This window comes from Myotis myotis, unplaced genomic scaffold, assembly GCF_014108235.1.
Source record: "Myotis myotis isolate mMyoMyo1 unplaced genomic scaffold, mMyoMyo1.p scaffold_m19_p_4, whole genome shotgun sequence".
NCBI lineage: Eukaryota > Metazoa > Chordata > Mammalia > Chiroptera > Vespertilionidae > Myotis > Myotis myotis.
In genome coordinates, this window is record NW_023416346.1 from 54686204 (window position 1) to 54702413 (window position 16210).

The window sequence follows — 16210 nt, forward strand, 5'->3', positions numbered from 1 at the left end:
CAACCCTCCTTCTCTCCCACGTAGGCAGCGAGATCGCCAATTCCCTCCCACAGCGCTACCTCCGGACAGGGAAATAGTCCCGCTTCATTTCTGGGAATTGTAGTTTCCTACCCGCTTTTCTGTACTCATCCCACTGGAACGCGGGACTACACTTCCCATAATCCACTGGAGTGAGAACTGAGGGGGTGCTTTCAAAGTGGGTCCCGCCACCAGTTAAGTGTATTTTGCCTATCTAAAATTTAAAGCGGGGTTTGTTTGTTTTGTCCAAATAAGTGAGTTTCAGATAGAAAAGTGTTTCTTCTTCTCATCCTTTTACAACCGAGGGCGTTAAACTACAGAAAACAAAGTTTCTGGAATTTTGGAGTAAGGAATGGCCCATTCTCTGAAGCGGTAGCAGCACCAACTAACCTTTAAGGAGCTCTTACTATGTACTAAGGAGATTTCGAAGTAGATTTCATTCCTCATTTTGCACGTAAATAAACAAAGTGCAGATGGGTGAGAGGACTTGTCGAAGGGCACCCAGTAAGTAGTCATACGACATCTTGTCTAATTCAAAACCTTCCTTAGAAAGCTCTTTCTACCCTTACAGGAAGAATATAAAATATCCAGAAGCCACCCAGTTTCTTCACGGAGTGCGCCCTTTCCTTCCCCCACTGCCGCCCCAATCAGTTTATTTAACTACTGTAATCAGCCACAAAATGTCTTCGTAGACTTTCCTTTTCAGGGTCTAAACAATTTGAGTAATATATTTTTTCTTTTTTAAGCTCTTTAAGAAAAAAAAAATCCTTTTAGGGCAGCCTTCGCCTCTTTGTACCAAGGCTATAATACACAGCTGCTTAAACAATAAGGCGAATAAGTTCAGTGATTTGTATAATATTGCAGTGAGGAATTATTTGAGGGATCTTTTTATTTATTGTGATAACTAAGCCCACCAAAATTAGAGTGCACTAAAAGCGAGGACAGGTTTATATGAAGGAAGGAATTAGGAGACAATGTACAAAGTATCTAGGAACTTTTGGTAAGATATTTTGAGAAGCAGCCTCAAGGCCATTTGGCTAAGAAAATGGGGTGGGGCAGACCCAAAGCCTAGTTGCAGAGCCAAAGAGTGCCTTGGAGCAGCATCTGTGGCTTATACTTCTCAAGATGTGGGCCAGCTCAAGGGAGACAGACATGTACTATAAGCAGATTTGTCTTGGGGGTGAGAAAAGGATCAATTTGCAATTCTCTTTTATTAAAAGGCAATAAGAGGGGTCAGGAAGAGATTAACCAAGGAATTTATATGCATACTAGAGGCCCAATGCACAAAATTTGTGCACTGGTGGGGGGGGTCCTCAGCCTGGCCTGCACCTTCCCCCAGTCTGGGACCCCTCGGAGGATGTCCACCTAAGCCAGCAGTCAGACATCCCTCTCGCAGTCCAGGGCTCTCAGAGTCCACGACCCCTCACTCCTTACTGCCTGTCAGCAACAGAGGTGGGAGAGGCTCCCACCACCGCCACTACACTCGCCAGCAGTGAACCTGGCTTCTGGCTGAGCTGCGCTCCCCCTGTGGGAGCGCACTGACCATCAAGGGGCAGCTCCTTCATTAAGCGTCTGCCCCTTGGTGGTCAGTGCATGTCATAGCGACTGCTTGTTCCCTGTTCAGTTGATTTGCATATTACAGTTTTATTATATAGGACTAGGGGCCCAGTGCACAAATTCATGCACCTTGAAAGGCACTGTGGGCCGCAAGGCTGCAGTGGGCACAGGGCCGGGTCTTGGCCCATCCTCCATACCCCCACCTGGCCCCTCCCACCGTGACCCTCAGTCCCCTGTCTACCAGCAGTTCCGCTCCTGCTGCTGCCGCTCCCGTGTGCTGATGGCACCCACCAGCCCTGCTTGATCCTGCTGATGGTGGTGCGAAGCAATTGGGGCCAGCGCCAGCAGTGTGTGCAAGAGGTGGCTGCTGCCCCTTAGAAACAGGGGGAGGTAGAGAAGCCCTGAGGGGAAATCGTGGCTGGAAGCTGCCGCTCTCACCCACTGACAGCACTGAGCGATTGGGGCCTGGTGCTGGCAGTGGGTGCAAGTGGGGCCGGCGCCAGCAGCAGGTGCAAGCACCGGGCGGGACCGTGGCACACAGAAGCAAATCATTTTCAGTAACCACCAGAGGCTCGCCCTGATGACAGCAACTAGCACCCTGCCTTGGTCTGGCGTCCCCGCTCACCTGCTCCATTATCCGGTCACGGCCGATGCCCGCCATGTTCAACAAGTGCCCCCTGGTGGTCAGCGCATGTCATAGCAACCAGTTGTTGGTTTTTCTGCCATTCAGTCTATTTGCATATTAGCCTTTTATTATATAGGATATGCATAACCCATGGACACAGACAATCGTGCAGTATGGGGGTGGTGTGGGGTGCAAGGGTCAATGGAAGGGAAAAGGGGGACAATAAAGATAATTTTTTTTTAAAAAAAAGCTGTAAGTAGTCTCATGGTAGCTTTCTGGAGAGGATGGGAAGAGGCAGTCTACCCAGAGTCCAAACTGCAATGTATCCCTGGGAAAAAGTCTTTCCAATGTTGAGGTATAGATGTGTACTAAGGAAAATAATTCCTGTTTCTGGTGAAAGATCAGTAAATGTAGTAAATGTAGAGAGATGTGAGGTGTCTTTCTTTTTTTTACCTTTCCTTCCCTTTTTCATTTCCTTTCTCATCATACCACATTCTTTCCTAACACCCTTCAAAGGTTAGGGTTGTGGCAAGGGCTGTCCTGAAATGGATGGTTCCTCTGCCTCTTTATTCTGCAACTCCACGAAATATGCCCACATGTTTCCTACTTTTAGTCCAGTAGGGGCATTTAGAGAGCTCCTGCTTTAGATGCTCAGGCTAACATCTTTGGAATAATCTTAAACATTTTAATCTTAAACTTTTTACTCAAGCACACACCCCAACCAGGGCCGGGGAACTTGCAAGCAAGGTGTGTGCCCTTGACCAGAATCGAACCCAGGATCCTTCAGTCCGTGGACTGACACTCTATCCACTGAGCCAAACCGTCTAGGGCTAGGCATCTTTTAAAAAATAAGCTCTGTTAATGAATTTTAGCTGACTAAATTGCTTTTTTTAAAGTGGATTCTATCAACTCATGCCTATTAAAATTTTCTAATGCAGTGGTTGAGAACTGAGATATCAGTTGGAGGAGAACTTGCCAATAACTATTTATGTTAAACTCTTTTTTATGCACTACGCTAACTATTAAAACCTAGGAGGTTCACAAATGTCTCACATTCATGAGATCATATTTTTCTGTAGAAAGAAGTTAAGAATTAGTAAGTACGGTTTTTCAAACATTTCACTGAATTAGGTAGAAGACACTGAATATTTATCTATGGAGGTCAAAGGGCCTGCCAATAATCAGGAATTTAAGTCTCATGTAGTGTGTAAACCTAAATTTTGTATTACCATGTTTTAAAATATTTTAAATCTTTTTAAAAAATCTTTATTGTTGAGAGTATTACAGATGTCCCCCATTTACCCCCCCCCCATTGCCCCTGTCCACCTGGTTCCCTCCCCACCCCAGGCCTTCACTACCTTATTGTCTGCATCCATAGGTTAATCTCTTCTTGCCCCCAACCACCCACTTCCCTTGGAGATTCATCATTCTGTTCCATGTTTCCATGCCTCTAATTCTATTTTATTCATCAGTTTATTTTATTAATTAGATTTCTTGTTCATTTATTTTGATTTTTAGATTCAATTGTTGATAGATATGTATTATTGCCATTTTATTGTTCATATTTGTTATCTTCCTCCTCCTCCTTCTTCCTTTTAAAGAATACCCTTCAACATTTCATGTAATACTGGTTTGATGGTGATGAACTCCTTTAACTTTTTCTTCTCTGTGAAGCTCTTTATTTGACCTTCAATTCTAAATGATAGCTTTGCTAGGTAGAGTAATCTTGGTTGTAGGTGCTTGCTATTCATTACTTTGAGTATTTCTTGCTACTCCCTTCTGTCCTGCAAAGTTTCTTTTGAGAAATCTGCTGAAAATCTTATGGGCACTCCTTTGTAGCTAACTAACTGTTTTTCTCTTGATGTTTTTAAGATTCTCACTTTTTCTTTAACCCTTGGCATTTCAATTATGATGTGTCTTGGTGTGGGCCTCTTTGGGTTCCTCTTGTTTGGGACTCTGAACCCTCTGGACTTGTAAGGTTATTTCTTTTACTAGGTAGGGGAAGTTTTCTATCATTATTTCTTCAAATAGGTATTCAATATCTTTCCCTCTCTCTCTTCTCCTTCTGGTACCCCCTTAATGCAAACATTGGTATGCTTGAAGTTGTCCCAGAGGCTCCTTACACTATCTTCATATTTTTGGATTTGTTTTTCCTTTTGTTCTTCTGATTGGGTGTTTTTTGCTTCCTCATATTCCAACTCACTGATTTGATCCTTACACTATCTTCACTTGCTTTAGTGGGGCTTCAGTGCTCACTGAGACTGTCCTTTGAGTATGTCCCTTGTGGATGTGTAGAGTTGTAATCTAGTATGGTCTGAAATTGGTCCACCAGGTACACTAGCTCTGGAGTCTCCAGGGAGGTACAAAGTCAGCCACTGCCAGGGGCCACCCAGCAGGAGATACAGAGAGATATGCATATTGATGCTATTTGTATTGGGCTTGGAAGTGCCCAGGCGAGGCCCAGCTGTGAAGCAAGGCAGGCTGGCACTAGTGCCCTGTCTTGAGCCTTTTATTGATAAGTTTGGGACACACTGAAGCCAGCTGCTGCTTGTTTGAGAGATTTTAGGAAGGTCTAAAGCCTGAGCCATGACAGGCCATTCATATGGGAAAGCAGTTGCAAACAGCTTGGGTGGGGCTACAACTTGGATGGGGTCTCTGGGAATCACAAGGGCAGAGCAAACATTGTGGGCCACACTGATGGAAACTCAGATATGGCTGCCAGTCAGCTCTGTGAGGTGACTGGCACACCCTTTTGGGAGAAAGCTGCCCCGAAGTTCCTGCCCAAATGCAGACAATCCAGTTCCTTCCAGTATGCCCCTGGCTCCTCTTGAGCCACTGCCGCAGTGTTGGAACTCAGAGGAAGCAAGATCATGTAAGTTTGTGTGCCAGTCTTTTAAGAGGAACTGCATCGACTCCAGCAGCCTTTGTGTCACTTGGTCACAATCCCCACTGGTTTTTATAGCCTGAAGTTATGGGAACTTTGGTTCCCAGCTCTGCAACCCTGGGCTAGGGGTCTGGTGTGGAGCTGGGTCTCTTTTCTTCTCACAGGAGGCCTCTGCAGTGGAGATATTCCTCCTGATGAAAAAAAAAAAAGCCACATGTGGGTGTTGGATCAGCCTGTTCCATACCTCTGCCCCTCTTACTAGTATTGATGTACTTTCTTCTTTACTTTTCTAGTTGTAAGACTTCCATTCAGCCAGCTTTCAGGTGGTTCTGAAACATGATTGCTCTGTATTTTAATTGTAATTTTGATCTGGTTGTGGGAATGCCACCATCTTGGTTTTCCATCTAAAATATTTTTAAAATCCACTACAAACAGAAAGGTGATGTCTGAGGTAAATAACTCAAAATATGTTATAGCCTAAGGTAATAAACTTTTTTCCAGATATTATAGAACTGAATTAAAATAATTAGTAAGTGGCCTACCCAATGTGGCTCAGTGGTTAAGCAATGACCCATGAACCAGGAGGTCACAGGTTCAATTCCTGGTTAGGGCATATGCTCTGATTTTGATCCCCAGTAGGGGGCATGCAGGAGGCAGCTGATCAATGATTTTATTTCATCATTGATGTTTTTCTCTCTCTCCCCTCATCTCTCTGAAATCAGTAAAAACATATTTTAAAAAATATTTAGTAAATGAACCAAAACCAGATATCGGGGGGGGGGGGGGGGGGGGGGCAGGGAGGGAATAGTCCCAGCATTCCAATTGTATCTTTAAATTCATTTTTACTGATTTACCTGGGAACCGTATATATTCCTATTTACAAGATAATACAGCCTTACTTCTGCTAAATTTACTAATTAATTTTCAGAAAACCCCTCTTTTTTAAGTTAGACTCCCTATACTTAACAAATATATCTACCTCCACTTGAAGGTATTAGCTTATATTTTGACTAGAGGCCTGTCGCACAAAATTTGTGCACAGGTATGGTCCCTAGGCCTGGCCTGAGATCAGGGCCATCTTCCCTGGCTGCCAGCAGCCAGCCCAGCCACCCACCTCCAGTTCCTCCTTCGCCATCTGGCAATTGGAGCCTGTTGGCCAGGGTGGGTGGGTGGGGGCGGTGGGAAGGGGAGGGACCGAGAGGTTGGTTGGCAGGCCCTGATCAGGTGATCAGGGCGTGTGTGCTGGGAGCAGCTCCTGCATTGAGCATCGACCCCCTGGTGATCAGTGTGCATCACAGTTACCAGTCGTTCCGTGGTTTGGTCCATGTGCATATTACCCTTTTATTATATGCACTAGGGGCCCGGTGCACGAAATTCGTGCACTGGGTGTGTGTGTGGGGGTGTCCCTCAGCCCAGCCTGCCCCCTCTCACATACTGGGAGCCCTCAGGTGTTGACCCCCATCACCCTCCAATCACAGGATCGGCCCCTTGCCCAGACCTGACACCTCTGACAGAGGCGTCAGGCCTGGGCAGGGGACCCTCATTTCCCCCCATCACTGGTTCTGCCCCCAGCCCAGGCCTGATGCCTCTGGCCCAGGCATCAGGCCTGGGCAGGGGACCCCCAGACCCCTCCGATTGCTGGCTCTGCCCCTTGCCCAGGCCTGATGCCTCAGCCAGAGGCGTAGACCCTCATCACCCTCCGATCGCCTGATCGGCCCCTTGCCCAGGTCTGACGCCTCCACCAGAGGTGTCAGGCTTGGACAGGGGACCCCCATCTCCCCCCGATCACTGGCTCTGGCCCCCGCCCAGACCTGAGGCCTCTGGCCCAGGAATCATGCCTGGGCAGGGGACCCCCATCTCCCTCTGATCGCTTGCTCCACCCCCCGCCCAAGCCTGACACCTCTGACCCAGGCTTCAGGCCTGGGCAAGGGGACCATCATATCCCCCCAATCCCCGGCTCTGCCCCCCACCCAGGCCTGATGCCTCTGGCCCAGGAATCAGGCCTTGGCAGGGGACCCCCAGCCCCCCGCCCAGGCCTGATGCCTCGGCCAGAGGAGTTGACCCTCATCACCCTCCGATCACCAATCACTGGATCGGCCCCTTGACCAGGCCTGAGGCCTCCGGCAGAGGTGTCAGGCCTGGGCAGGGGACCCCCAGCTCCCCATGGTTTCAGGCTCCGCCCCTGCCCAGGCCTAAGGCCTCTGGCTGAGGCGTCCGGCCCGGGCAGCGGGGACCCGCAGCTGCAGCGGCCCCGCGATCGTGGGCTACGCTTTAGGCCCAGGCAAGGGACCCCTAGCTCCTGGGTCTGCCAGCTTCGACCGTGCCCAGCTCCCATCGCTGGCTCCACCCCTACTTCCTGCTATCATTGGCCAGGGCGGCAAAGGCGCCTGATTCTCTGATCATGGCTGGGGGGCAGGGCAAAGGCGGCCCCAGGGCCGCCTTTGCCCTGCACCCCAGCTCTTAGCTCCCCCCTGGGTTTCTGATCACTGTCAGTGGCAGGGGGCTTCTTCCTGCTTTCCCTTTCGCCTCCCTGCATTGTGCCTACATATGCAAATTAACCGCCATCTTGTTGGCAGTTAATTTGCATATAGTCCTGATTAGCCAATGAAAAGGGTAGCGCCGTACGCCAATTACCATTTTTCTCTTTTATTAGTGTAGATAGCCCATGGACATGGGCAATAGAGTAGTGAAGACCTGGGGGTGGGTAGGTAAGGACTAGGGGAAGGGGAGTAAGAGGGGGAAATGGGAGATATATGTAATATTATCAACAATAAAAATATATTTTAAGAAAATATACTCATGACATTTCTAATCACATGTTTAATGTCTCTTTCCCATTATTCAAGTTTCAAGAAGGTAGAAACACAATCTTGTTTCTTTATGTGTTCCTAGCACCAAGGACAGTGCCTCACACATAATAACTATTTGTTGAAAGAGAATGAATGAATAAGGACAGCTTTATTTTTCTGGGTAACTCTTAGTCACCTGTCAAGGACCAAAGCCAGATGTTATATCCTCCAGGTTGGGTCACAGTCAAATATGATACATCTTTGGATCCACAGGGCCTAGTTTGGAACTTGGTACATGATTCACATATCATAGATATTTGTCAAATAATAATAAACTCTTGGCCAGGAGTTGATAATTGTTGAAACTGAGTGATGGGTATATGAGTAGGGTTCATTACACTGTTCATTCTCCTTTCATCTATATTTTTAAATTTTCCATGATAAAAGGTGAAAACATTTATATTCACCTAAAGTCAAGCGAAAGTGTAGTCAAAGATGATCTTGAGGTCTCTGGCTGAAGCAAACCAGTAGATGGTGGTATGGTTCACTGGGGTGGATGGAGTGGAGCTGCATCCAGACTCGAATGCGCATGTGCATGGGCTGGCTTGGAGAGGGTTCTTTTTCATCCCGGTGAAAATTCTTTGAAGGTCAATACGGGGATGAAAGAATAAATTTTGATTTCAGCACCTTTAATTTCAATTACTTGAGGGCATCTCTAGTCAGCTACAATCAACTAAAATCTCTGCCTTAAACAATGAGCTATGAGAGGGTTTCTGGATGGTAACCTTCCCTCTCATGATCCTCAATGGCCTCTGGGACACTGATCTGACTGACCACCGGGAACTGTCCTGCTATCTAGGGAGTCTGCAGTAAATACTGTGCCCCACCAGTGCTTCCTTCACACTTCTCATCCACACTCTCCCCTTCTTTACTGCTGTTTCATTTCTACGAGGGAGTGATTTATTAGCATCGGCGAGGCCTCAGTGGGTGTCACAGCTTTATGTTCAGCAGCAGGTAGGGTGTCAAAAAAATTCTGGTTCCCTTTTGACTTCACCACCTTCTGACTGCAAGTCACTTGACCTTTCTGAATCTCAGATGCTGCCTCTGAAAAATAAGAATAACAATCGTGGTGATTTCACATGGCTGACGTGAGGATGAACGCACATGCAAAGGGTTCAACACAGAGCCTGGCACAGTGTGAGCTGTTGATAAACAGGAGCTATTATTATCGCTAGCGCCCAGTCCTCTTCAGCTCTCCACCTGGATGGCTCTCCACCTGGACATCGGGAGAGCTGCCGCAGGAGTGGAGCAGGCTGCTGGCTCCCTGCCCAGTGAGTGCCTGGTCCCGCTGGCATGCATAAACGACTCCAGGCCAGGGTGTAGGGTGGCGCTGGGGATGGCAGGGTCGGCAGAGGCGGGGCTGCAGGCAGCTTCTCCCGGCCCAGCCGCAGCCTGGCTTTGTCAGGAAAGACATCTAGAAGGTTGTCCAGAAGACATCTGGTCTAATTAGCATATTACCCTTTTATTAGTATAGATTATTATGTGAGAGTAATAAAGTCTATTCCTCAAACTGTATTTTTTTAAAATAAATTTTTATAGATTTCAGAGAAGGGAGAGCAAGAGATTGAAACACCAATGATGAGATTCAATGATCAACTGCCTCCTGCACACCCCCTTCTGGGGACTGAGCCTGCAACCCTGCCATGTGCCTGGACTGGGAATTGAACTGTGACTTCCTGGTTCATAGGTCAACACTCAACCTCTGAGCCACACTGGCCAGGCTCAAACTGTGTGTTTTATTATCAAAATACTAGAGGCCTGGTGCACAAATTTGTGCATGGGTGGAGTCCCTCGACGTGGCTGGTGATCAGGGCCAATAGGGGTCATCTCACCCAGTCCTGATTGGGGCGACTGGGGCCAGCCAGCCAGGGGAAGGGACTGTGGGAGGTTGGCCGGCCATGGGAGGTTGGCTGTGGGAGCACACTGACCACCAGGGGGCAGCTCCTGTGTTGAGCATCTGGCCACTGGTGGTCAGTGTGTGTCATAGTGACTGGTCGACCAGTTGTAATGGTCGCTTAGGTTTTTATATATATGGATAATAGCTGGAAGAAAATTCACAAGTGACATGGAACTCTTCTCCTTTGTATATACCCAAGAGTATAAAAAACATACACAAAGACTTGTGTGTGAATGGTCATAGCACCATTATCCATAATGGCTAAAAAGTGGGAACAACCCAAGTGTTCATTAACTGATGAATGAATAACCAATGTAGAATATCAATACAATGGGATATATTACATAGCAATGAATAGGAATGAAGTACTGACACACACTTCAATATAGATGAACTTTGAAAGTATGCTAAGTGGAAAAAGCCAGTCACAAAAGACCACTTATTGTATGATTCTATTTATATGAAATGTCCAGTATTTGCAAATCTATAGAAACAGAAAGTAGATTAGTGGTTGCCTGGGGCTGAGAATGAGAGAAGAAATTGACCCCAAATAAATATGAGGGAACTTTTGGTGGTGATAAAATGTTCTAAAACTGGATTGTGGTAATAGTTACACAATTGTATACATTTGCTAAACACCACAAAACTGTACATCTAAAATGAGTGGATTTTTTAAAATGTAAATTATACTTCAATGTAGCTGTTAAAATTCAAAATATTATAAATCACCCTCTCCTTAACTCTCTAAGCTACAGTGGTTCCTCATGTTGTGGTGACCCCCAACCATAAAATTATTTTTGTTGCTACTTCATAACTGTAATTTTTCTACTGTTATGAATCGTAATGTAAATATCTGATATGCAGGGTGTATTTTCATTGTTCGCGACCCACAGGTTGAGAACCGCTGGTAGGATTTAGGCCAAGTTTATTATATGGCATCACACACACCTGGCACATTGCCACATAAGACATATGTGTACTCTGGTTTGATAATCATGGTTCTAAGGCAGCGGTTCTCAACCTGTGAGTCGCGACTCCTTTGGGGGTCGAACGACCATTTCACACGGGTCGCCTAAAATCATCGGAAAACACATATATAATTACATATTGTTTTTGTGATTAATCACTATGCTTTAATTATGTTCAATTTGTAACAATGAAATTGGGGGTCACCACAACATGAGGGACTGTATTAAAAGGTCAATGCATTAGGAAGGTTGAGAACCACTGTTCTAAGGTGTTCCAAGCATGCTTATTCTTAACATGTTTGACAAAAGAAAGATGTTGCTCAGCCAGTGTGGCTCTGTGGTTGAGCATCGACCTATGAACCAGGAGGTCACGGTTTGATTCCTGGTTGGTACATGCCTGGGTTGTGGGCTTGATACCCAGTGTGGGGCATACAGGACGCAGCTGGTCGATAATTCTCTCTCATCATTGATGTTTCTATCTCTCTCTCCCTCTCCCTTCGTCTCTGAGACAAATAAAAATATATTAAAAAATAATTTGTTGAAAAAAAAAGAGATGCACTTAATTCATTAATATCTTCCCAACAATCATACTGCCAAAGAGAAGGCTGAAGGAAAAGAAAACTTTAAAGTAATAAAATGGCCTTAAGTTTTCAGTGGTATAAAAATGGACTGGCATCAACATCTTTTCCTAACCTTATATTATCATAAGGTTAATGTAACCTTATTATTTACCTTGCTGATTTTTTAAAATAATTCATGGTAGGGTCAGTTATATTGTAATGGCAGAGGTTTCTATGTAATGAAATTTGTAAATGTATATAATACTAACATTTTAGTTTTTATTGATCAAATATATAAATCACCTTTTCCTCCACAATCCAAGAATATATGAAAATTAATATATGATTGTTAAACTAAATGCCATACACAAAAATTTATTGGAATATTTTATTTACATTTTATATTTAAAGAGAATCAATACAAATCAGGACATATTTACAGCATTTCAAATCAGTGTACAAGAATGCAATGGTTTCATCTGTTCTACATTTAGCAAACAAAAAAAATACATGTCTGTTCTGCCTTTGCCTAAATTCTGCTGGAATCTGCACTGGAAACAAAATTATAAAACCACAGATAAGCCACAAAATACAAATAAAGTGCATTTTTAAATAGCTCTATTTAACTTTGGTGGATGAGCTTCTAACTTTATATTAAGGCACCTGGAATTCTCTCCCCTCCCCCAATTCTTTTTCAAACACCAAGAAAATGCATTCACAAAATTTATCGCTACCTGGGCAGAATTTTAGTTTACCTAATGTAATTTTAGCCTATTTAAGTAAAATGTAAACTCAATTTTAAAGTCAACATTATTTGGAAAACATCATCTTCAGACTATTTCTGTAGACTAATTCATATACAAAGATCAATTACTAATTTTTTGTGTGACTTATCATTTTCACTTAGTATGATAATTTATATACTCTGCTTTTGAAAATTCCATTATTAAAGTCTGAGAAATAGTTACATAGCAGTTTTGTAAGGAAACTTTTTGTCCATAATTTTGTGCCAAATTAGTGTCACTAATATACCAACTAATCCAGTCCAGTCCATATTCTCTGATAAACTATGCTCGACTTACATGAAGTACATTTAGCCTAATTTAAAAAACAAGAATAGTTAAAATGATTGTTTTGCTTTAATCTTGTTCTATCAACTTAATGTAGCTTAATTAGACATTTGATGAAGTATTAGCCTAAGTTTGCATTGCTTTTTACAATACAATTCCAGATCAATATAAGCACCTGGAGAAAAACCCTGACACATATAGCCCAAGCTAAAGTAGTAGATTTTTAATTAATATACTATCATAAAATAAAATAATTATAGCTACTTCACATTTTAAAAGCAACATGTTTTTATAAGAAAACTGTTATAAATGAAAAACATGACTACTTGAAGAGAGTTTTGAATGTTTAAAAATCTTGCTATCACTATTGGGAGGAAACTAGTCTATGAAAAACATTATAATGAGTTTATGAAAAAAAGTTAATAGGTTAAATATTTTAAGCTATTTAAGTATAGCATAATATTAGTCATCTCAGCACTTTCAATATCATTCTTACTTTATTAAATTTATCCAGTTCATTAATAGCAAACTAGGCCCCGATTGGCAGTTCTGTTATTACTAAAGGTTCAAGTTTTCTATTGACACAGATTTTATGATTTAATTTCTCGAACAGCAGTCTCTTGATCAGGAATTTCATCTTCTTCAAAGGTCGGGTTGTCAACATGAGGAACAACATCCACTGCCACAGAACTTGCTTCATGGTTTACCAGCTGTAGATTTTCATCTTTAGAAAGAAATAACAATTTTAGGATGATTTTAACTCTCTCTTCTTTCAGACAAAATCAACACTCATGTCTAAGAAGCCTTTCTTGTCTAATTTCATAATACTCTGATCATTATACTTATTCTCTGTTCCATTAATAATTATATGATTTCTGCTATATTTTACTTAAAACACTTAGGGCATTATTATATTAATTTACAATTATCTTTTTAAAATTCGCATGGGTGCTGACTTTTGCCTAGATTACCCATTAAGAGCAAAAGTTATGTCTTCTGTTTCTTTTCTGTCCTAAATATAATAGTTTTTAAACTGAGCTTCACATTTCAGTCACCTGAACACTTTATTTATTTATTTATTTATTTATTTATTTATTTATTTATATAATTATAGTGATGTTTTTACTTATTTTACGAGAGGCCCAGTGCACAAAATTCGTGCACTTGGTGGGGGGGGGGCGGGGCCCTCAGCCCAGCCTGCTTGCTCTCACAGTCTGGGAGCCCTTGGGGGATGTCCGACTGACGGCTTAGGCCCGCCAGCAGTGAGCCCAGCTTCTGGCTGAGTGGCACTCCCCCAGTGGGAGTGCACTGACCACCAGGGGGCAGCTCCTGAGTTTAGCGTCTGCCCCTGGTGGTCAGTGCACATCATAGGGACTAGTTGTTCCGCCATTCAGTTTTGCATATTAGCCTTTTATTATATAGGATTTATTTTTTAAACCTTTATTATTGAAAGTATTACATATGTACACCTTTTCCCCCACCAACCCCCTGCAGCCCACCTCCGGCCCCCACCCCAGGACCTCTCTACCCCACTGGCGGTGTCCATGGGTTATGCATATATGCATACAAGGTCTTTGGTTGATTACCTCCCACCCACCCACCCTCCCCCCCTACCCTCTGAGATTCCACACTCTCTTCCATGCTTCCATGTCTCTGGATCCACTCCATTTATCAGTTTATTTTGTTACTTAAATTCCACATATGAGTGAGATCATGTGATCCTTGTCTTTCTTTGACTGACTTATTTCACTTAGCATGATACTCTTCATGCTGTCTCAAAGGGTAAGAAATTCTTCTCTGAAGATGGTGGCATAGGTAAACACTGGAAATTGCTGCCTCCCACAACAACTTCAAAAATACAACTAAAAGGCAAAACGGACATCATCCAGAACTGCAGAAAGGCTGGCTGAGTGGAAATTCTACAACTAGAAGGAAAGAGAAAAGCACACTGAGACTCAGAGGAGGTGTGGAAGTAAAGTGCAGATGTACGAAGGCGCGCGCGGAAACGGCTGGCAACTGAGGACGCGGCTGTCTTTTTTTAATTGGGAGGGAGTCACAAGCCCCGGACTGCTCTGAATGCCAGTTCTGGGAAGTCTCTGGGGACCCAGACTCATACGGGGAGAAACTGGACTGTCTGGCAGTCGGCAGAACTTGAAACTCAAGGGCAGCTTTCTCTCAGAGGAGCTTGTAGCGGTTACTGGGACACTGAGACACGGGATCTTTTAGGGCAGGGCTGAGGATCAGCCACAGCTGTTTGCTCCACCCTGTTGATTCCCTGAGACCCCACCCCACCCAAGCTGTGTGCAGAGGCTTTTGCATATGAATGCCCTGTTCCTTTGCAATCTGAAAATTACCTAACAAACTGCAGCTGGGCCAGACAGACACAGAACTTCCAAGAGAAGGCCCAAGGCCCCACAGCACCTTGCATTGCTTCACAGCTGGGCCTCATCTGGGCACCTAAAACCCAAAACAAGGAAGGGGAAACTGCAGATCTCTTCATAGCTCCTGCTGGGTAGCCTCAGGCAGAGGCTAAATTAGCACCTCCTTAGAGATCCAAGAGCCAGTGTGCCCCATGGTCAGAGTGGGACCATCCAGATTACAACTCCTCAGATCCATAAGGGGCACACTCAGGGGGCAGACTCAGTGAGCACCAAAGCCCCACTGAAGCAAGTCTTGTCCCATAAGGGTGTCTCCAGCACAGAAGTTCTCCCACCATAGACACAGCTGATTCTCACAGACAATTGGCCTGGAGGTCAATTCCTCCCAGTGATACCTACAACAATCAAGGCTTAACTACAACAAGACTGTGCACAAAGCCCACAAAGGGGTGCACCAAGAGTGTCCACCTCAGATAATTGGGGAGGCTGAACCACTGGGCCCTATAGGACACCTAGCACACAAAGCCACTCTACCAACACAGGGAAGCATAAAAAATGTGGAGACAAAGAAACAGGTCACAAATGACAGAAATGGAGGGAAACAAACGACTGGATATAGAGTTCAAAACCACGGTTATAAGGTTTTTCAAGAATTTTCTAGAAACCTCTGATAAATTTAATGAGACCCTGGAGGATATGAAAAAAGACCAACTAGAAATTAAGCATACACTGACTGAAATAAAGAATAATATACAGAGATCCAACAGCAGACAAGAGGATCCCAAGAATCAAGTCAAAGATTTGAAATGTGAAGAAGCAAAAAATACCCAACCATTAAAGCAAAAAGAAAAAAGAATCCAACAATATGAAGATAGTGTAAGGAGCCTCTGGGACAACTTCAAGCGTACCAACACCTGAAGTATGGGGGTCCCAGAAGAAGAGGGAGAGCAAGATATTGAAAACCTATTTGAAGAAATAATTACAGAAAACTTCCCCTCCCTGGTGAAAGAAATAGACTTACAAGTCCAGGATGTGCAGAGAACCCCAAATAAAAGGAATCTAAAGAGGACCACACCAAGACACATCATAATTAAAATGCCAAGGGCAAAAGACAAAGAGAGAATCTTAAAAGCAGCAAGAGAAAAACAGTTAGTTACCTACAAGGGAGTACCCATATGATTGTCAGCTGATTTCTCAACAGAAAATATGCAGGCCAGAAGGGAGTGGCAAGAAATATTCAAAATGATGAATAGCAAGAACCTACAACCAAGATTACTTTATCCAGCCAAGCTATCATTCATAATTGAAGGTCAGATAAAGAACTTCACAGATAAGAAAAAGCTAAAGTAGTTCATCACCACCAAACCAGTATTAGATGAAATGCTGAAAGGTATTCTTTCAGAA

The 16210-nt window shown here is 44.0% G+C and overlaps 1 protein-coding gene across 4 annotated transcripts in view; it reads right to left on the reverse strand.

Moving 5' to 3' along the window:
* Positions 1-11732: 11732 nt before the first annotated feature.
* Positions 11733-16210, reverse strand: part of RNF128 (ring finger protein 128) — a 101817-nt gene continuing 97339 nt past the window's right edge. For 2 of the 4 annotated variants that reach the window (XM_036304589.1, XM_036304587.1), the window contains one exon: positions 11733-13152. In XM_036304589.1, coding sequence (XP_036160482.1) covers positions 13132-13152 — 21 coding nt within the window. In that variant the 3' untranslated portion in view covers positions 11733-13131. The remainder of the gene's footprint in view (positions 13153-16210) is intronic. The other 2 variants (XR_004966887.1, XM_036304588.1) reach the window with 1 other exon arrangement.